General features: G+C 48.7%; 1 protein-coding gene across 1 annotated transcript; it reads right to left on the minus strand.

Annotated features, from left to right (window-relative positions):
* Nucleotides 1–18,469: 18,469 nt before the first annotated feature.
* On the minus strand, nucleotides 18,470–20,492 carry LOC115316768. The gene has a single exon (XM_029976253.4). It carries the CDS (start codon nucleotides 20,421–20,423, stop codon nucleotides 18,882–18,884), a length of 1,542 nt encoding a protein of 513 aa, XP_029832113.2. The 5' UTR covers nucleotides 20,424–20,492; the 3' UTR covers nucleotides 18,470–18,881.
* Between the last annotated feature and the right edge of the window lie 1,607 nt (nucleotides 20,493–22,099).

Raw genomic sequence — 22,099 nt, forward strand, 5'->3', positions numbered from 1 at the left:
CTCTGTCGACAGCGGCTAGGAGGTATCGCACTCGCGCTCCGTGTGGCTCTCGATTAACTATTGCCTGTGCTCACCTCTGTTACGTGCGTTATCCACTCATGAACGCTTGTGCGTGAACAGCGGCATTCAGCACCTAGAACACGCGCTGGGGAAGCCGCCTAACCTCCTTTTGTTGCAATCAGGCAGCATAACACGACGACACATCTACCAGCGGAACCGAACAACTCGGAGCGATCAACACGACGGATGGACTAATGGCATCCAGCCCTCTAATAGTTATAGACCACCAACCGGCACACTTTTCAAATTGGGCGGCGACAACCCCCATCTAGCGACGAAAAAAAAAGTGATCAACATTTGAAAAAAGAAAACAGCAGATTTTTTGCTGCCCACCGCGCGGTTACATTCACTTACGATATGGACATACACACAACACTGTACATACACAAGGGCATACAAGCACTGATCAATTGCACAATACACAACAAATAGTACATACATCCTACTAATACAAACCAACAAGTGCCCCGAGCGGTATATATGCCCTCCTATTTCGCGCATCGGTTAGCCCGGTGACCACGCTGGTCTTAATCAAGATATGAAAAGATTACGCCAATTTTATTTTTCAATAATATTTTTTCTGCATTTGTCTTAGGTAGGTACACATATCCCTTAATAACTTCTTACAGCATAATGTATTATAATGATACGCGCCTAACTTCTAGTAACTCAACGTGAGTGACGAGAAAAAAAAATCGTGTGAATTCTGTCTGGCAACCACACTCGCGGCGTGGTTGCTATGGCGACGCTGTCGGTACGCGCGCCGGCAGCCGTCCAGCTGGTTCGGCCGTTCGGCTACGGCCGAGTGCGCGAGTCCACGGTGAACGCCGCGAACGCAATCGAGAAAACAAAGCGTCGACTACTGAAGCTGTACGTAATCTAGTTTCCGCCCGTTCGCTGCCGAATTCTTCGTAGTCTTCTTCCGCCCGCTCGAAAGGGAGCAGCCTACCAGTCCGATTACCGCCGTGGCTTCAGTGGCTTCATCTTCGGAGGGAACTGTCAACTGAATTAGTTCCAAAACGCGGGTGCAACAGGCAGCGCAACGTGGCGCGGTCCACGCACAAAGTCGGTAAGTAAACAAAACACTCAATGCCGTTCCATTCTTTTTTTTTTTTTTTTTTTCTCTACGGGGGCGCGCGGTGTTTCTGGGTGGCTCAAGGTATGGGAAAGCAACCGGAAAAATCGGCGCCTGATCGACCATGGGGTGAAAATTTCAAGGCGTATCGTAAACAAAACGACAGCGTTTGCCGGTGGAAGACTCGGTCGTCCGTGGCGAACGCATTTTTAGTATTTTTAAGGATGTTCTAGCTGCAAAAGAAAGGAGCGCCTTAAAATTTCACAAGGTAAAATACACTGCTGAGGAAACGACGCCCCTTTGCGTGCAGGCGCCGATTTTTCCGGCAGAGTTTAGCGCGCTGTGAAATGCAGTGTGCATTTAGGGAGAGTTTTGACATAATATAATGTTGCTCATTGGAAATAAAAAAAAGAAATGCTGGCATCATATGTTTACAGACTCTTAGTTATTTTTGGAATCTTAAGTACCCTTTTTGTGGCAGGTATTGGACGCCAGCACATTTTACGTAGGAACGAAGAGTGGAATCGGGCCAATTCCCTTCCACATTAACATCAAATGAGTGCTGTGAAAGCAAAGAAGAAAGTGAGGGTGAAACAGTTCCTGCAGTAGTAAGTGCCAGAAACAAGAAAAGTGCCCCGAAGTGGAAAATATACTCCCTTGAAAAGGATCCAAAAGAAATAGAAGTTATCAGGTATACCGCCGAGCATCACAGACCTGGACACTCCATTTCAGTTTTTTAAATGCCCATGCCCTGATCAGCTGTTTACAGCAATATTTGAGGGGACCATCCTGTATTGAACTCAATGCCACCATGGACACCATTTTCGGGTTCTGGTCACACCTCCACGCAGGATGTCCTGCTTCAGATCAAGGAGGATATCCTTGACAGAATCTCCTGTACGACAACGCGGGCGGTCCTGGCCCTGGATATAAAGGGCGCCTTTGACAACGTCAGTCACACGCTGGTGTTCGAGAACTTGGCCTCAACTGGGTGCGGGCCCTGGATGTATGATTATGTGCGGGACTTCCTGAGCAACTGGATGGCCACCATCGGAATCGAGTCCATCCGCACAAGCACCATCCCGATACCGAGCAAGGGCAATCGGCAAGGCTCGGTCCTGTCACCCACCTTGTTACCTGGCGATGTGCAAGTCGCCTCCTCTACTGGAACGGATTCCCCGGATGAAGCATACACTCTATGTGGACGACCTGACGATTTGGGCTACGTTGGGATCGGACAGCGGGAGGCAAGACTTCCTCGAAGAAGTCATTGAGACGGTGCAGAACTACCTCGAGGCCGGCAACCTCCAGCGCGCCCCCGATAAGTCTCAGCTGTTGCTCCTCCGCGCGGGCAAGCCAATTCCCGAAGAAGAAGAAGGCGGACATCCGCCTCACGTTAAAGGATGGTACCCCCGTGCCGGTGGTGAAGTGGGTTCGGATCCTGGGGCCTTCACCTCCAGCGGGACGGCGGACCCAAGTACACGGTCGACCGACTCGTCAAGACAACCACGCAAGTCATGCGCATGGTGAGAAGGATAACGAGTCACAGACACGGGCTCGAGGAGTCGGACCTGATCCGGCTGACCCAACCACTCGTCGTGAGCCACATCACCTGCGCAAATCCGTATCTCAACCTGCTGTCGAGAGGTAAGGGCAAGATGGACGTGATTATTCACGAGGGGTACTAGCTGGCACTGGGGGTGCCGCCATACGCGTCGAACGCCAAGCTCCGGCAGCTAAGTGTAAACAACACCTTCCAGGAACTCGTCAACATGCACCTAGCCAGTCAGTGGGAGCACCTGGCCCTCACACTGAGTGGGCGGCATGCCCCGAGCTCGCTCGGCATCCCCATCCCCGCATCGCAATGCGAGGCTATCCAGCTGCTGCTGGCCCTTTGGGACAAGATCCAGGTGGCACCAATCCCGTGGAAGCTGAACCCATCTTTGCATCCAGGTCGCTGGATGGCTTCCGGTCCCTTGATTCCGCTTGGTCCCGTCGTGTAGCATAGGGCCCCTGGTAGCCATTGGGCTAGCCCAGCATTTAAGCATACTCCAGCCCTTTTGTATGTAAAGCAAAACAATTACTGCAACTGAATACTTCTTACCTGACAATAATCGTAGTTTGCACTGCTCAATGCCCTTTTGTTTTATCTAAAATACCGCAACTAAATACTTCGAGTACTGGTCAGAGCACTGCGGTGCAGGTTAAGTTTCTACTTCACCTGTTGCCCTTCTGTTTTATCTAAAGTACTGCAACTAAGTACTCCGAGTACCGGTCGGAGCTCTGCGGTGCCAGGTGAAGTTTCTGCTTATAAAAAAGTGTCTGCCCAAAAGCTTGCTTCGGTACCACAAGCTGCAACAGGAAGCCTGATGCAGAGGCTTTAAGAGCAAGCTCCATGCTTTGAATGTTGCTAAGCATGCGCGCTTGTGCAGTGCAACTGTCGTTCAGGACAACGTGCTCATTCTTGGCATTTCAGTTTCACTTGCACTTAAAGGGATGTTGAACCGAAATCTGGATTCCATAAAACACGGCGGCAAAAGCGTGTAACAAGATGCTACAAACACCAAAACATCACTCATACAGCGATATTTCGAATGGATGACCTTATTTTTAAAAATAGGAGGCGCATTTGACAGATTTGTTTGTCTTGTTTCTCCGAGAAGGAAAGGGAACGACCTCGCGTCTCCTCCACCTCGCCGCCTTGAAAGGGCGAAGCAGAGAGAGGAGAAAACGATATATCTCGACGTCACGCGCCTCATCGGTCTCGTTCAATCTCAACCTCTTTCTCCAAATACGGCCGTCCATTCGAGATATCGCCTTGTGACTATGAGTAGTGTTTTAGGGATTGTAGCGTCCCGCCTACGGCTTCTGCATCGTTTTCTGAAATCCAAATTTCGGTTCACCAGCCCTTTAAAGGGAAACGGAGTGTGGCAGCGATGGGATGATTTCTTGTGTCAGCCGGAGTTGCCTACCATTACCACTGTAGGGCAGCAAAGGCTACAGGCATGCAAGAGCGACTTTGAGAAGCGCTTTCGCAGAACAAGAGCTTGCGATAGAGCGTGTACTAGCTCGCACTTGTCGCCTTCGACCGCGCTGTCACCCTGGCAAGCCTTCGGCAACACCCTCAGAATGCCCGCATTCTTCAAGAAAGCCACAATGTTATGAATATACCACAACAATGCCTGGCTTTTATTTTTTTCTAAAAAAGAGCATTTATGAAACTTTGAAAATGCAGCAGTGCACGCTCATTACCTTCGGTACTGCTTAGTACGTGCTCACTCACGCTCACCTTATCCAGGCTGAAAAGCTTGTGCTCGGACGGGGCATATTGAACACTGGTGGTGTCTTTTGACTGAAGTAATATACAAAGTATGAACAGGAGTGATAAAGAAACACAACATTTAATGCCGGTCATCTCCACTTTTAAAAAGTATCTCAACGTGAGATTAATTTGACATTTCGTAGTAAGGGTGATGAATTCCAGACAGGGTGACACAAACCGTTTTGATAAAAACGTAAAAACAAAATGTAACTACTCCATACAGGTGCCTAATACCTAGTTTGATGACTAGGAAACAACACGGAGGACTAGAGAAATGTGATGAATATAAATGAATAAAGCTGGTCATGAATTGAAGCATACTTAGGTATGTGAGCCACACAACTTGCAGCTGCCATCTCAAGAAAAACAAACAAAGCCTTTAATGATTTCGAAAATCGGAACAATCCTGGCAGGAGTTTCACAGACTTTGGCGATTGCACTATGTGATCAGCAATCAGGCTACAGGTGTTTTCTTGATTGTATTAATCACCTTGATTGCAACTGGCCGTAGCTGTGAGTAGATTAGAATAAGACAAAGCCTCTCAAGAAGGCAGCTCGTATTGTACGTCTTCTGGCCATGGGCGAAGCCGAAAAGCCAGTAGGCCGCCATGACCACAGTAAAGCCTTCGAAAAGCCAAATGGTTCCCTCCTGCATATAAAAGCAGAATTGATTCAGTCAGAGAATAATAAAGGCCGCACTGATGAGTATGATTTTAAGCATGAAATGCTTTTAGCTCCCGGCCACCAAACTGATGACATATCTTTTTTGGGAACTAATGCCAAAAATCACTTCAAAACATTCCAGGTTTCGAAGTTGACTTTTGCGTTGGTTTTTCTTATTTGAAACCGGCTTTGAAACCTACTGGGTCTCGAAGTCAGTTTTGGATCAGAAAGGTGTGCACTAGTAGGGTTCAAAATTTGCTGTCAAAATTTTGTTTCCTTGATACAAGGAAACAAAAAGGAACATACACACCACCGTCTCAAAACCAGCACAGCATACAGCTGTCATTTATTTCCACAAGTCTTCTTCCTTGTCATCCCACACGCTACACATGCTATGGAACCTATTCCTATACACACTATGAAACCTATTAATTCCGAACTACAGCTTTAAAAAAATTGTCCAACATTCAAATTACTTTTTTGTATGCCATCTCACTACCGAATTCTAAACCAAGAGCGCATCATTCGTTTAAACCGTTTGAAGCAATCGCCTGACGAGGAGCCCGTTGTCGTCACGCTTTGACGGCGCACTTTAGTTCACCTTTCTGCCCCCGTCTTGGGGGGGTCTCAGGCATCGTCCCCGCGCGAATGTTACCACAACTGTTTAATTGATTGGTGCGGCACACAAACTTCTGTTCGGGCTGGAACTTGGTCAACAGTGTCTGAGATGAGCCCGATGCCCATTTCAGACGTCAAATAAACTTTCGAAATTGCTTTTATAATCTCTTTAAGAGTTTGAATGCAGGCGTCTATAATTCGCAAAATTAAGTGGCCGCGATTATGTCCTGTGTGACCGATTTGCAAAAATAAATGGCTTTACAGTAATGATTCAGATTGTGATTTATTGGGAATTAACCAGTGCTGTTAATAACATGCTCTGTATTGTCCGCTCTGCTGGTGTTTTTTCTGCCGTCATTGCATCCACGCAGCTTGAAAGTGCACTGCTTTATGCGACAGGTGGCACGCACACACCGAGGCACTCACTTCATAGCGTGGCATGTGGTGGCAGCAAAAGCCTCTGCCAAAAACATGCTAAGCACAGCATTTGTGGCGGCAGAAAAGATACAAGGCTATTAACTTGTTCCCGAGAGTATAGTATGTTGCAGGTTAAGATGGTACGGTGAGGGGAAGAAGCTCCGTCTACACTCTTTTCACTTTAGCAGAAAGGATGTTATAGAGAAAAGAAGGAAACCGCCAATCGTGGCAAGCAAACCCTTTTCGGACTGGCAGAAGTGATGGGAGGCGCCAGGCAATGTAAAAAAAGGGGAAGGGGGCGGGGGGGTGGACTGCAAACGTGTTTACCAAGAATAAAAAGGGGGAAGAGTGAAAAGAGGTATTCTTCTGTAGATTCCTTTTTCTCCCAGAGCTGTGAATGTGCCATGGCCGGGCTGGGCTCAACTCAATGCCCCAAATCATATTTTTAAAAAAAAAATTATTGCCGGCAGAGTTTTGCGGACTCCTAAAATGCCTTTACAGAGAGGTTCCACAAACCCTCTTTCCAGAACCGTTGGCTTCAATTGCAGGCATGGGCACCTGCAGTATGTTTTGCAGGAAAAGGAGGGGGAGGGGGGCAAACCTTGTTTTCTTTTAAAGTTATAGGTTTGAAAGCTACACCCCTTCAGAATAATCCCGTCCCCCTTTTCCGCCACTTTGCTGACGCCCATGATTGTGGGCACCTCATCACTTACAAAATGTTTCCTAGGACCCATGTGTAGAAAGTAGGAGCCACCATTCAAGCCCCTGTCATGACTACAGTGCAGACATATCACAATAGCAGGGAAGAACAATAAATAATAATGGACAGTCTGACCGGAAACAATATTGGTACAGTTTCAGACTCGCTGCTCAGCTTGCCAGCTGAGCCAGGCTAGAAAAACGAAATTGGCGAAGTGAATGAGTTGCGAGTATAAAGATGCAACAACAAAACCCTACTGGCATTCTTAAAAAATGCTGGGGCCTTCTTGTCAATGGAAAAGGCACTCAGTAATTAAATCCAATACTCTTTCGGATAGTGAGATTGATATCGTGGTAAGGTGGGTGCTTGTCCCAAGCTCTTGTTTTAGCACCAGTGGGTGTCAAGTTACACACAGCCAGAAAACAAATCAGCATAGCCAAACGAAGCACAGGACAATTGCATCCGTAAAATAGCCGATGTTCCATATTTCAATTAGTTTTTGATCTCACTCTGCGCAGCACACAATTTATAGCAGACGATTGTCCCTTTTTGGCTCTGTTCGCAGATGACTTGCCAGTCTGTTCGTCGTTCTGTTTCTGTCAGAGAATGATACCTACCTAGTAGCAAACAAACTCATTATTATTCCCTCATGTTAGCAGGCGATGCGTCTGGTAGCGGTATTTTATAGCGAGTTCGTTTCACACGCACTGGCACCGTTCGAGTTCTCTCCCAGAATGCATTGCACTCGCAGAGTGTTGCACTGAGAACTAGACTCAAACCAATTCGCCAAATGCACCAAGTGCGGAAGACTGATGCTGCCGCCATCTATGTTGTAGAAAGAATACCGACCTCAAACCGAAACTGGCGCCTTGCTGTTCGGAGTGATGGGTGGGAATGCGAGAGTACAGTCGCTACCAACGATTATCTACAAACGTTGGTCGCTGCAGCCTTTAGTTTATAGTTGCGATTACTTCAAGCAACACGGCCGTCATAGGGATAGTTACAGACGGCGTAAATTTCCGCAACCAGCTGTCTACAAAGCAGCTGGTTGCGATCTTTCAATTCTCATAACCGTTTACACTGAAGAAAATGGATGATGCTGTCCGAGCAGAAGCTTGATCCATTTCAGCATGGCATTATGCGTGGACCACTGAAAGGGTACGCATTAAAACTTGTCTGCTGGAATACCCAGCAAAACTTTTCGATTTCGATCGTCATTACAGGTGGATCAGATATTAGCTTTGGTGAGGGCGTCGAGAACGAGAGCTTTCTCGAACAAAATATGACGGGGCAAGTTAGCTGAAGTAGGTAAATGTTAAACATGATGATGTTGCCCAAGCCTCGGGTAAAATCACTAAATTTAGCTTTCTCTGATGCTTATTGGGCAGTCAAAGTTTCTGCTGGGGCAGTTTTGTCGACAAATGTTCAATTTTTCACCCGCACACGTTGGTGATAAACATCTCGGGGGCCGCTGATGCATTTGTTCTGAGCATTTCTTTACACACTGGTATATTTCAGCGTTTTTATGGCAACAGAGCGACTTAAAACCTCCAAATAAAGCACAGTTTGTCAACTGCTTCCTTCATGAAATAGGAGACGCTCACAGTTCAAGCTCGCGTTTGATTCCGTTGCCCGCGGGACGCAATTTCTATCAGAAAATCTACTTTTTTTCCTTTCAGTTCTGCGACACATCGTAGCAGACAAACTTTCGTCATCTGCTCCAGCACCTTGCCGGCCCAGCCGGAGCGAGGCACGACGGGATTGCATTTTGGAGCAATCTCGATTTTCTCAGTGCAGCGAGTGCATGCACGCGTGGGGTGTCAGCAATGAAACGAACTCGGAGGGTGCAACCACTTGTGGAGTGCCGGCTGAAACGAACCCGCTCCACGCTGCGAGTGGACACACGTGGGCACGAGTGCCGTGAAACTAACTCGCTAATACTTCTTCAGTGCAAGCCGGTTGAGACCTCAATGACCAAAATCGGGCTCTCGGTGAGATGGAATGGCAAACTGAGAATGATTTCATGACCAGGGGCCAAACAAATAACAGGTGCATTGTATGGTGAGAGTATTAGCACCGAGAAGTTTGGGAGGCGACCTTTTACAGCGAGCCGGGGCGACATCCTGCTGAGGACAAAATTTACCCCCTCACTCGCCCTACAAAGGCCGAGACGGCGTTAGCTGTCGGCATATTACTTTAGTTTTTTTTTGTTGTTTTTTTTTGTGCGCATTTTACGTAGGAAATGTGAATTATATGCGGCCTTATTGAGGTATGGTCTGTAGCTGCAGGCGAAACTTCACCCAACATTCCGAGCATGGTTTCCAGGGCAGACAGTGCATGAATCACAGATGGTATATGAAAAGGAAGAAATGCCACCACACTTGCAGGAGCATTGCAATATATTTACATCCTGCACAATCAACGCTGCTGATGATTTGAATAAATTAAGAGGTTTTTTTCAACTTTGTTTCTAAACAAAAACGTCTCAGCGAAAAAGCTGCACTCTGCTCGAGCAACATGTTAAATATATTCTGGACCATGGGGAGAAAATTACAAGTGAGACCGCCCAAAGGCCTTTGACTTAAATGCCATTTGTATGCCCGCAAAGCGGGGTCTGATGTTCTCCTAAAGCGCGAGACAAATGGACGGCAGAATCGTCCGATCCGACAGTCCGAACGCCGCTCCGAATTGAGACACACGCACACACTTCCGATCTTGCAAGCGACACAACGATCCGTTCGGCTCCGCCCAGGAGATCCAACTTCCAAGCACTCCAGCGGAGGTCCGCGTTCATAGATCTCTGGTCCCAGATTGATGGTATAGCTCGCACGAGCGAAGCTAGGAGCTCGTTCTTGTTAGCGCGTGCATTCTTTGCCGGGGCCATCTTTCTCGAATGGATCAGCGGGATCCACGCGTCCGGCTTCCCGTCGCCCGTCCCGTTTTCTTACTCGTCCCGACAGACCAAGTATGTCATCATGACGTCCGCACTAGCTGGGCTGTCATTGGCTGGACGCATCCGACAATCCGTCCGCCGTGCAAAACTATCTGGCGCGTTTGACGCATGTCGGATCGCCGATCTGACGCCTGAAGCGACCAAATTTTTCGGATCAGGCAGTCGTACTGTCGGATCGGACGTCGGATCGGATGGATTTTTCGCGCATGTGTCTCGTGCTTAACTCATGAATCTGCAAAGAACAGAATTTCAGTGTCTGAAACACTTACACCGCCGCTTCCACAACCCCTTGCACAACCGCCTTATATCGTGTGGAGGGGGCGGGGGGGGGGGGGTTCATCGACGGGAGTTGCCTCCACCGATAGCTTTCCATACTTATAACCCAATTATAAGGGTAAACGTGACAAACACGGTTGGAAAAGCTATGAAAATTCTGTCGGCATAAGTCTCACCCAGCGCCTTTTACACTGGGTAAACGAAGCCCCGCTTCTCAACGTGCTTACAGCTCACAACGGCCGATGTTGACGGTACCTTTCCCATCCTTAGTCTGACTGTCCATGCTCTTTTTAATCTCGAAGTTTTCGGGTGGTAGAATATGATACCAGCTTCTTTTTGGAAATTGCATTGCAGCGCTGAACAGTAGGTCAGCATGATCACAAACCTCCGATCGTGAGGAAACGGGCGCAGGGAAGCCAACCAGATGCCAGAACGCGAAGCGGAGTCTGTCACCAGACGTCACGGTACACCTGACCCAATCAAGATGTGGCGACCGCAGCGACACTTGTGTTTGCTCTGAAGACTAATAGTACTCCGTGCAAGCAATACCATTGATCTCCACGACAATTTGCTGGATCGCGTGTCTCCGCTTGGTCGTTGCAGCTCAGGTGCGGCCACCGGATGGCCACCTTGGGACAAAGATTATCAGTCAACGTTTTGGACCGTTGCGGAGGCTGGGCGGCAGTAAGCTGAAGACATGTTTTCTGCTCGTTCGTTGTCATTTACCGAAGAAGTTTGTTAAAACCCCGAACGGTGAGAATTGCGTTTCAGAACACGTGGAAATTTTTACGAAAGCTCAGCACCGCAAGAAAAAGGGGCAACTCGTCTAACGCAAGTCTTACCGTTCTGGCGGCATGATCAAAGCTTCCTTGGCATGCCAAAGTGCTGCATCTTTGTCTTCGCACGCTTGAATACCGATCAAGAATTAACGCCGTGTGGATTTGTTTCGTGAGTGCAAAGAGCATGAAGATGCATGTGCCTCTGGAGCAGCATTTTACTTTACTCTTACGACTGTATTTGTAACTTGCGGCACTTGCAGTCCAGAAGCGGGCATGATCCAGTGGCGACAAAGGAGGGGTAGGAAGCTATGGCGACGACGACAGATTGCACACAACCATATGGACGGGCCACGTTTGAAAAACTTCAGATATCGCCGCTTCATACTTTTGCCTTCGAAAACCTACCTTCTTCCACAGCATTGCTCTATTTGTGCTGTCATGTGATCCATTTAAATAGATTTGGAACATAGCCATGGTTAATCCATAATAGCAACCACCGATTTCGTTTCCTATTGATAGCAACTCGCTGGAACAGCTGGGTGATAGAGAAGACGCCTATGTGCGAGATACCTTCAAAGCTCTGCCATGGCATCGATTCTTGATAAGTATCCAAGCGTGAAAAGGCACAGAGACGCAGCAGTTTGGCAGGCCCAGGAAGCTTTGATCACGCCGCAAGACCGGCGAGACTCGACGTTCGACAAGTTGTGGCTTTTTCTTGCGGTGCCGCGCTGTTGCAAAAAATTTTATGCGATTTCAAAGGAAATTCTTATAGCTTACACATTGCGAGCGTTTGGCGCTCCTTTCACTAAACAGAGGGGAGCGCCGCCGGAGACTGACACTCGAGCGTGCTCTTCGTGCTCCGAGCATTTCTTGGAGCACAAGTGACTTCTTTGCACTCCGTGATGTCACGTCCACAAACAAGATGGCTGTGCCATTGTTGAGATTGTTGAAACAAAAGGCGTAGCCGGACAGCTGCTCCTTTTCAGTCATTAGTGGTTAATCCAGCAGGTAAAAACAATTTGATTTGAAAGCCAAGACAGCAATTAGCATTCCGGAAAAGGTTTGTTCATGTGCCTTGCCTGAGAACAAAGTGATCTATCGAACGAGCGTGCTGATAGCTCGGCGACAGAAAAGTTGCCGGCCGAGAAGACAGTGGGACGGCTGCCCTTTTTAAACTGCTTAGTCCAGCTGCAGCGAATAAAGATACCTAGATTGGAAAGCCGAAGCATCAGTTAGCATTGCGGGAAAGGTTTGTTCGTGCATCTCGCCTGAAAACGAATTCATCTATTGAACGGAAGGTTACCGACAGCACAGCGACAGAAAAGTTGTTGAGATGAGAAGACAGTCGGAGCGCTGCCCTTTCTAGGATGCTTTGCCCAGAGAATCAAGATACTTCGAATGGAAAGCCGAAACATCATGTTCATGTCTCGCCTGAAACGAATTGACGTGCTATCTATTGAACGACAGTGTTCCGGTATCGGCATAGCACATCAACAGCTTCCATCGCATTCCGTCTCGCTGCAATATGGAACCACGAAATATCTGGCAAGTGTGAGGGTTTCGTGCGTCGACAAACAAGTTCAAGAATGTTGTCTTTAATTCAAATATAAACAGCTTGCACGGTCAATAAATAGATCAGCCAAGGTGCCTTTCCCCGCACGTGCTCGAAGCGAGTCTCCAAACCTCTAAGAAATACTTAAACGTTCGTAGAAACTTCATAACGTCGCCGTCTCTTTTACTTTGTACCCTGCCGCTCTACACTGGCTTTAATTAATTTACCACCGAAATAATTTTGGCTTCTACTACCCGTATCCACGGGATGCCAGGTTCGTCATAACCATGCGGTGGGAAGGAGCTTGTGCGGCTTGTCAATAGATTCGGTGTGTCGCGCTCCTGTACGCCATGCGCCTGGAGTATGAAACTCGGAGCGTCAGAGTAGGGGTAAAGGAGTGTGGACTTAAAGGGGAGCTGCAATCATACTTAAGCGTCTACCTCTTTTGCGGTTTCCACGTCTCTTTGGGTTCGGGTAAGCCAGCGGGCACGGAGAGAATAACTAAATATCAGTGAGTCATATTTTAACCGGACGACGCGGAAACCTCCTCCACCTACGAGGGCGACCCGCGTTGCCGAAAGCGCGGAATATGTGACGTCTTTGGTCCTGGGCTTACTACTGGTCAGAGCCGCTAAAAGCTTTTTTTTTTAGTCGATACAAAATATGAGTGCCGCGAACCGTTTCAATTATGTATGAAAGTAGTTTTTGTTCAGTATTTTAGATCAGAAAAGAAACAAATGCAGTTTATAAAGTACGGAAACAAGAAAAGACCCGTCGACAAACCCGCCACCAAGCGGTGAAAAAAACGGCGCATACAGTAAAATCTCGTTATAACAAAGTTGAAGGAGCGGTCGTAATTATTTCGTTATAACCATTAGTTTGTTATAGCCAATGTCCATTTCTTCCCACTATTAGCAAGCAAGGGGAATTATGATTGCTTTGTTATATCCCGTTTTGTTATAACGAGGTTTTACTGTACTAGAAAGGCGTAGTGGGATGAGGCTCCGACGAACAATGGGCTTAGAAAGGTCCCGGATGTACGCGGTGGCGCTGCGGTCGTATACTGGCTCGAGGATCCGACCGGTTCCGAGCGTTCCCAAGGCTTTCGGCGCGGGCTTGGCTGGCGATTTGACCCTTTGGCGGTATGGCAGCGCGAAGTGGCTCCCGTTCTGAACTGATCTTTACCCCGTGTTTACCGTCGTTTGTGGCCAATGAAGTGTTATGCCGAATTAGTCTTTAATCGCGCGGCAAATGCAATGCGAGCTGCCCTGGCCGCCCACTTCATACAGCCTAGTCAACACGTGCTTTAGTGGCACCCTCTCGAGCCGTCGACACTGAGTGCGGCAGCCGTGAGCGCTCGATGAGCTCACTACTTCACGGCCACTCAAACCAGGACCTACGACGTCATGAAGGATGTTATTTTTTGCTTGTTTTTGTAAGTCTAATTTGCCTATAACTTTTAAAATAAAGCGAAATTGGAGAAAAGTTTCTTTAAATTACTACGTTCAGTGCGCTCAGGTTCGATCCAAATTAAAAACCAGTCCAAAAGTTATTGCAGGGCCACTTTAACGCTCCCAATGACGACAAACGAGCAAAAAACATGTCTGCAGCACGCTGCCGGCCAGCCTCTGCAACGCTCGAAAAGGTTAATTTTCCGTGTCCCAAGATGGTCGTCCGGCAGCTGCAATCACGGAGCGGGGAAGCGCAATTTAGCAATTGTTGTAGAGATCAGTAAAAAAATATGGAATGCATACCCTCCTAGCATCCATCAGGTAGGGATAAGCATTCTTTGCAGTCTATATGCCCATCAATATCAACACATGTAGCCATTTGCAGGCAGTCGCATCCTTTCGAAGATCAATCTGGCCTTCGTCAGGCACCAGCTTTCGCTCTCAGCACACAGCACTGTTGGTGGGCTTCGAGGCTGCTCGCATCTTCACCCTCCACAGGCGGGGCAGCCCCGGTCTGTAAATGTAGAATATGAATATGGCAGGTATTATTTGGCAACACTTTATGTTTTGGCCGTGTAAAGAAAATCTGCATTCCATTTTCTAACATATCTGTTATGAAATAACAAGGTCAGGTGGAACGGCTCGAGTTCGCTGACTGAAAGACAGAGGGCTTAGCCTGAACCAATATCCTAGCAGCCTTCGATATTGGTGTGGGGGGAGAGAAGGCTGAACCTCTAAAGATGTCTTCAAATGATTCTCTAATTGCTTAACTCCAAAGTTTCAGGCTGCTGCACTTTAACGTTCTGAACTTTTTCCAACATATATTTGCGCTGTCGCTAACCATGTTCCATTTGCCAATTTTTTACACGCCCCTTCTCCTCCAATCAGAACAGCACGAGAGTCCGCCGTGAACAGACTTGGCATCATCGTGTGTCATATATCCCCGATGATTGCCTTCCCCACTAAGATGCATTAAAGCCAAGGCTCGAGCACAAGCTCATAGTGTGTGTGTGTGTAAGCGTTGAAATTTATTTTAAAACCAAGAAAGGGGAGGGGGAAGGAAGACCGGAACAGTGTGGCCACTCCTTCTAATGGGGGCCTGCCAGTCCCGGTCTGAGCAACAAAGGAAAAGGGAAAGAGAGAGAGAGAGAAGGAAGAAAGGGAAGGAAGGTTCAAACAAGACACACACTGATCAAAAGATATTAAGTGGTGTCTAGTCCAGCACTGTCAGGTCTCCCACCTCAATGGCAGAAGGTCATGTTACCCGTCACAGTCACAGACCTTGCGCCAAGCCGGGCCCGCCGTACTGGAAACTGGAAGGAACACCAAGCATTAAAGATGGTCAGCCAAGCCGGTGTCTTCCAGGAATGTCAGAAGCAGCGCGAATGTTTTCGTAGCGATGCGCCTGGGACCTGGCGGGAAAAGCAGGTGCGAAAGGTTCTGCCTTGCTGCGCCTATTTGACGAAGTTCAAGGTGGAGTCTAGAACGCTGAGCGTCTAAGATTGGGCAGTCGCAAAGGAGATGTTCTATATCCTCGGGAATTTGGCATGTCTGGCAGTGTGGGCTGTCCACGCGCTTGATGCGGTAAAGCCAAGAAGCCGTAAAAGCTGAACGTGTTCTGAGTCGGTGAAGAAGGGCTGCTTCTGGGCGGCCGAGTTTGGTGGGGACCGGTGATGGTGGGGTTCCTCCAGCTACGCCCACGTCCGGGTGTCTTTTTTGCGTCTCACGTGCGATGAGAAGCCTGGCCTCGTTGATCTTCGGCACGTGGAGAGTGCTGTTGGTCAGTTCATGTGCCTCAGCTGCGATTCGGTCGGCCCTTTCGTTGCCGTCGATCCCACAGTGAGATGGCAACCACTGGAATGCTATAGTCCAGCCTTTCTTTTCTAAGGATTCGACTTTGAAAGCGATGATGCGGGCAATCGGAGGTGCGTCTTCCAGATTGGTGAGGATTTGAAGTGCCACTCTGGAATCTGTAAGCAAAGCCGCCTTTTCTGGGCTCTGAAAGTCGTGGAGGGTATCGAGAGCAAGTTCTAGTGCTTTTAATTCTGCGATGGTGGATGATGTGTGGAAGTCGAGGCGACCGGACTTGATAATGGAGAGTTCAGGGATAACTACAGCAGCAGTTGAGGATTTCTTTTGATGACAGACTGAGCCATCGGTGAAAACTTTTATCCAACCGTCGAAAAAGCTGTCGACGTGTTCTTCCGCAAGATTACGGGAAACCACATCCGAGACCAACTTTTTGCTGCGTAGTTGGGGAATTTCTTCTGATATATTCAGAAACACAGTTGTATGAGGGGGTGGTGGAGGAGGGTCTTCATCCAATGTACCGACCGACTCCTTAAACTCTGCGTAGACTTTTCCTAGGCGGGAATTGGGACGTCTATCGAAGCGTTGTAAGAGGTTGGAAGTAGACCTTGTGAGGGTCTGCCGGGCGAGATGTCGTTGTGCCTGACGGAACGCTAGATTGACTATTGTGTTTTGTCTAGCTTCGACCAAAGTAGGGACGTTCGGCGCAGACGGGGGAAGACCGAGGCAGATTCTGAGGGCTTTCCTTTGAATGATCTCCATCTTCGTGAGCTGAGCGTCCCGTACGAGTACAAGTGGGAGCGCATAGAGCAACCTGGATTGTATCAGTCCCCTATACATTTGTAGAGTCATAGATTGCGAGGTTCCCCAGGTTTGTCCTCGGATCCTGCGAAGTACGTTGAGGTGCAGATCGCACCGAGATATTGTTTGTTTCACGGCTGGACGCCAGGAAAGGCAGTCATCAATAACCAGTCCTAGGTACATGTGGTTGCGCATCCGTGTTATGGGAGTGCCATTTACAGAGTACGTGAAAGAGCTGGCCTTAAAGCCTCGTGGATGGTGAGCAAGTACCGCGGTTTTAGATGGCGAGATAGTTAAACCCAGTCGAGTAATTTCCTTTGAAATACCGTCAAGAGTCAGCTGTAAACGACGTTGCATTTTAGCATGCATGGCTGTTGGTGACGTGGCCCAAAGGGCCACATCGTCCGCGTATATTTGAATTCTTGGAGCTCGGTCATCACGGGCGAGAGTTCGGGGAAGAGCGGCCATTGCAACGTTAAAGAGAAGCGGGCTTAGTACGCTTCCTTGAGGAACTCCTTGAGTTATGTGTCTGATTGTGCTGCGATTGTTTCCGATGCGAACTTTCATAGTCCGGCCAGTGAGGAAGGCCTTGATAAATGCCAAAGTACGTCCCGTGACGCCAAGGACTTGAAGCTGGTTAATGACAGTAGCGTGAGGAATCGCATCAAATGCTTTGGTAATATCAAGGAAAATGACGGCGTAACCGTGATTAGCTTGTTTGACTTCCTCCAACGCTGAGACCAGATCCCCAATAGCATCTGCCGTGCAACGTCGACGGCGGAAACCAGAGAGTTGTTCAGGGATCGCGCCAACTGTTTCTAGTGCCCAGTCTAGTCTTCTAAGTATCATGCGTTCGAGAACTTTTCCAAGGCAGGAGGTGAGTGAAATTGGTCGGTATGATGACAAATCTTCTACCGGTTTGCCTGGTTTGTGGATTGGTATGACTTCGGAGTTGAGCCAGGCATCCGGCAGTGCCGCCGTGCTCCAGACTGAGTTTAGCTCCTCCAGTAGTTTAGGCAGCATGACGGGGTCTATGTTGTTTAAAGCCTGGTACGTTATCCCGTCCGGCCCTGGAGTGCTTCTACGACGGGTGGATCTTCTAAGTGCGTGCTGCAGTTCTTTAAGCATGAAGTCGGAGTCTATGTTGGGCAGTTGATAAAGGGGGGTCACTGATGAGCTAATTTGAAAGCCTGAAGGGGGAGAGATTGGACGGGAGAATTGATCGGCCAAAAGCTCGGCAGTTCGTGCTAATGTAATATTTTGCGATATAGCAAACGCTGAGATCTGAAGCCGAGGAACTACCTCCGATGCGAGAGCACGTGCCATCCTCCAAGCCTGTCTTGCGCCACCGGGAGCACCAAGAGATTCACATTTTTGTCGCCACTGTTTTCGCTGAAGTCGGTTAGTATGGCGGCGGAAAGCTGCGTCGATTCTTCTATAGCGCTGGATGTCCTCCATTCTTCTTGTACGTAGCGAACGATTTTGGGCTTGCCGTCGGCGGGCCCTCAGCTTGAGGTAGAGGAGGTCAGGATTCGGGCGGGAGACCGGGACCTGGACCAGCCTCGTGGCGTCATATAGGGCTTGGGAAATAGCCGTTGTAAGGTCGACGTTTCCTTCAGACAGAAGGTCTTGGAGGTGCGAGCGATATTGGTCCCAATTGACGACTCTGCAGGTCCTATGTGTAGCGCTTGTAGAGCTTGGGGAGGAGATAATGATCGGGATATGATCACTACCCCAGCTGTCATGTTGAGGTTGCCATCGCGCGCTGAGTTGTGGTGTAGCGAAGCTGAGGTCAAGGACACTGTTGGAGACCCCCGGTCTGACAAATGTTGCGGTTCCATCATTCAGTGGAACAAGCCCTAGCGTGTCCACTGTGGACTCAAGAGCAGATCCGCGCGTCGTTGTGTGCTTATCTCCCCAGGTGTGATTATGGGCGTTAAAGTCTCCCAAAAATAGTACGTTTTCTGAGCAGCGCGGCATAATCTTCATCATAATCGTAGGGTCCCATTTGGTTCCCGGACGGACGTACGCAGAAACTATGGTGGTGTCACAGTCCCCTTTACGTATCGTTACACCGGTGAACTCAGCAGCATCGTCACATAAGTCTGTCAAATCTATTTGACGCTGATCCAGTTCTCTTCGGACAAGTATCGTGGCTTTCGGCACTTCGTTCTTCGTGTTTTCAGTAACTGGCAGTAGGCCCTGATAAACGACGTATGGAGAAAGTCTGAATTTGCCGTATTTTATACGAGTTTCTTGAAGGGCTAGGACGTCGTATCGGTTGGTCTTTAAATGTAGGCGTAGATCTGAGAGGCGTTGTTGTATGCCGTTAGTATTCCATTGAAGCACTGTTGGACATGCAATATTTCGGGTGCGTCTCTTTGGGTGGATGTTGGGATGCAGCATTATGCTATATTCAGCAGTGGGAACGCTGCCTGAATGAAACCGCATAGAATGTGTGCCCACGAGGCATCAATGCCATCAAGATAAGCGCACGCCATTTCTGCTGCTATTCTGAATAATTTTATCCAATTTGCCGTAGGTTTTTCCGGAGCATCTCGGGGTAATCTTTTTGAAGAGTCAGCCGTTGATGTTGGTTCAATATTGGTGACTCCCGTTGAGTGTTCAGATTTTTTGATAGATGCTCCGTTGCATGTCGACTTTTCAGTGCCCGTCGGAATGGTGACACCGGGTTTTGGCTTATTAGACGTTGTTGCAGAGTTGTTGTTAGGTGGTCTTTCGATATTTTTTTGAGGATCGGTCTTGAGTGCTGCGGCATAGCTTAAACCCTTATCGTCAAGGGCTGGGGGTTGCCTGTCCTGCACTGGGGCTTCTCCACTTTTCTTGGAGGTGCTGTTGGCCACCACATTGAGAATGGGCTCTGGTATGACTCCCGACGCCTGCTTTACAATAATTCTGGCAGAGCGGTAGTCAACGGCATTTCTCTTGGCGTACGTGACGACATTTTGCTCTTCTCTCCATTTTGAACACGCTGGAGATGTAGCTTCATGTGCTTCTCCACAGTTGACGCACTTGATCACCGTGGATTTACATTTGGTGTTGCTCGTGGTGTTAGTTATAGGATGCGGCTCTGCACAACGAGAGCATGCGGAAGAACGTGTGCATGAGACTGCAAAGTGCCCAAAACCACCACAGTTGCGACACTGGATTGGACGGGGTTTGAAATCCGTCACTTGGTGTCGTACTCGTCCTAGCAGCACGAAGCTTGGCAATGGTGAACTGTTGAATGTCAGCTTTACGACACCTGTCGCCCCAAGACGACGTACTCTGGCTATGCGGCCATCCGATCGCAGGTTTTCTAGAATTTCAGGATCTGACAGTTCAGCATCGACATTTTTTATGACACCAATCGATGTGGGGCCCTCGAGGGATTGGTAGGCCCTGACAGAGACACCACAAAGTTCAGGGCATTTCAGCAGCGTCCTTGTTGTTTGTCCGTTGCGCACATCAACGGCGACGACGTTGAGGCGCTCGTTGGGGCGGATCTGAAGGATGCACTCTGGACAGAGCTTCTCTAGGGCGTTGGAAAGCCTCAAGCTGCTTAAAGTTGCTAGCTTTTGGTCAGGCTTCGTAGCGGCAAAGATTACTGTGAGTCCTTCACTGACGTTCGGCTGTTTGCGAACTGTTCCCGAACTCGAAGCAGAGTCGGACAGTGTTTTGTGTGATCGCTTACGTGATCGTGCCTTGTTCCACTCTTCGTTGTTGGTGTTGCTTTCATCCATAATTTCGACCCCGGTCTCAGACGAGTTCGCTACCGACTCGGACGTCCAGAACTTGGACGCGGTGTCATGAGCATCGTGAGTTGAGTCGTTCGGCATGCAGTGTTGTCCAGGGGTGATGTGGTCTGTCGATACTGGGTTTGTGACGTTGGTGGCGGCGCTTTCAATGCTCTGCTGTGGAAGTTCGATCGTGGAGCCGGGCATCATGATTGGGGTCTAGAAAAGACCACCCTTACGAGTGGCTTTTCACTGGCGACTGCTCGGACGTCGCCGGTAGTTCTGAAGCTTCTTATGATCGGTCTTTGAAGGTCACAGCTGGCTATAGGCTACCGAAAAGGCTGTCGAATTGACGGAACGAAAATTTTACGTCCTCCACAAGCTCATAGCATCGCTAGATGGTCGCACTGCACGAACCCTCGTGCAGCCTGAGTATCTACTAGTACTGGTAAAAGCGAGCGAGTTGAAAATGAATACTTAAAATCGAAAGAATAAAGCGCGAGGAACAAGCCCAGGACAACCACGTAAAGCCTGGTTCAAACAGTTGCGTTTGACCGCGTTGCGGCTGCGAGAAACCAGGACATCCCTGCTGCTTATATCGCGTGCCAAGATGATTCTTTGAATTGGAATCCACGCTTCATACGAAGCACAGATGTGCCGGTGACTCGTTTTCGGTTCTAAACGCAACGCAGACAAACACACTCAAACGCAAGTGTCGGAACCGACCTTTACGGTACAGGCTCACAGTAAAGCTGTGAGCCCGAACCGTCTCGCACGTCTAGCCTTCCTTTAGTACATCTCAGGATGAGACGGATGGTATCATAATAGAACCGATGTGGTCTCACCATTCTGAGCAGAAGTGCGTGAGTAACCGATGATATTTTCGTGGTCGCTTGCGCGTAAACAACCAAGGAGCTTGTACACAACGCCGGCATTCATCTGGCTTGAAAACAACTTGAGCGTTGGCTTGGCTTGGATGTCAGCTGCCCATTGTGCTTACTTGAACTTCACGAAATCCTCTAAATTGAGCAGGCTGCTTCTTGACTTCTGCTGTCGGCGCTTATGTCTGCAATTCGGCGGTTTCCGAGTTCGACGATTCGGAAATCATGGGTGTACCACCGCAACACCCTCTTAACACGATTTCGGTAGCCGTAGGGTGTAAAAAGGATGTAGGAAGGGTGTAGGCCTTTCCGTACACCCTTGAATATTCAAAAATCATGTAAAAATGGTGTAGGAAGGGTGTGAGCTCGGAAAAACACCCTTTTAACACGAACATGGGTGTTGAAATTTTTAGTGTGTAGTCGTCACCGTCCGGCCATACGCCAGCTGGAAGGGCGTCACTCCTGTGGTCTCTTGCACTGCTGTGTTGTAGGCAAACGTGACGTAAGGCAGCACTTCGTCCCAGGTCTTGTGCTCCAGGTTAACGTACCATGTCGGCGATTGTTTTGTTGAGCTGCTCCGTCAACCCGTTGGTCTGCGGATGGTATGCAGTTCGACGGTGGAAAAAGACCCGGCAAATCCATTCCGATTTCCTGGAAGGGCTTGGTTAGAAAGGTAATCGGCTTAAGGAGACCTGCTGGCTTTGACGGCGGTTTCTTCCGTCGCTAGTACTCGCGGCACGATCGTGTGTAGAGATGGACGGTCTTCGGAAGCTTGGGCATGTAGTAGTTTTAATGTATTCGGGCTAGTGTCCGGCTGTAACCGAGGTGTCCTGAAGCCGGGTCGTCGTGGCAGGCTTGAAAAATCTCTTCTCGAAGGCTGGTAGAGACTACCAGAAGCAACGGCGAATTACTGGTTCCGAAATTCTTCTTATAAAGTACACCTCGCCGAATAGCGAAGGTCGGCAGGGCTCGTGAAAGACAGGAGAAACCGTACTTCCTCGTCCT

Source organism: Ixodes scapularis, unplaced genomic scaffold (assembly GCF_016920785.2).
Source record: "Ixodes scapularis isolate PalLabHiFi unplaced genomic scaffold, ASM1692078v2 PGA_scaffold0__279_contigs__length_252992795, whole genome shotgun sequence".
Lineage (NCBI taxonomy): Eukaryota > Metazoa > Arthropoda > Arachnida > Ixodida > Ixodidae > Ixodes > Ixodes scapularis.

Bases quoted from the DNA above. Each gene is read 5' to 3' on its own strand.
- LOC115316768 (XM_029976253.4), bottom strand. From the start codon at position 20,423: ATGATGCCCGGCTCCACGATCGAACTTCCACAGCAGAGCATTGAAAGC.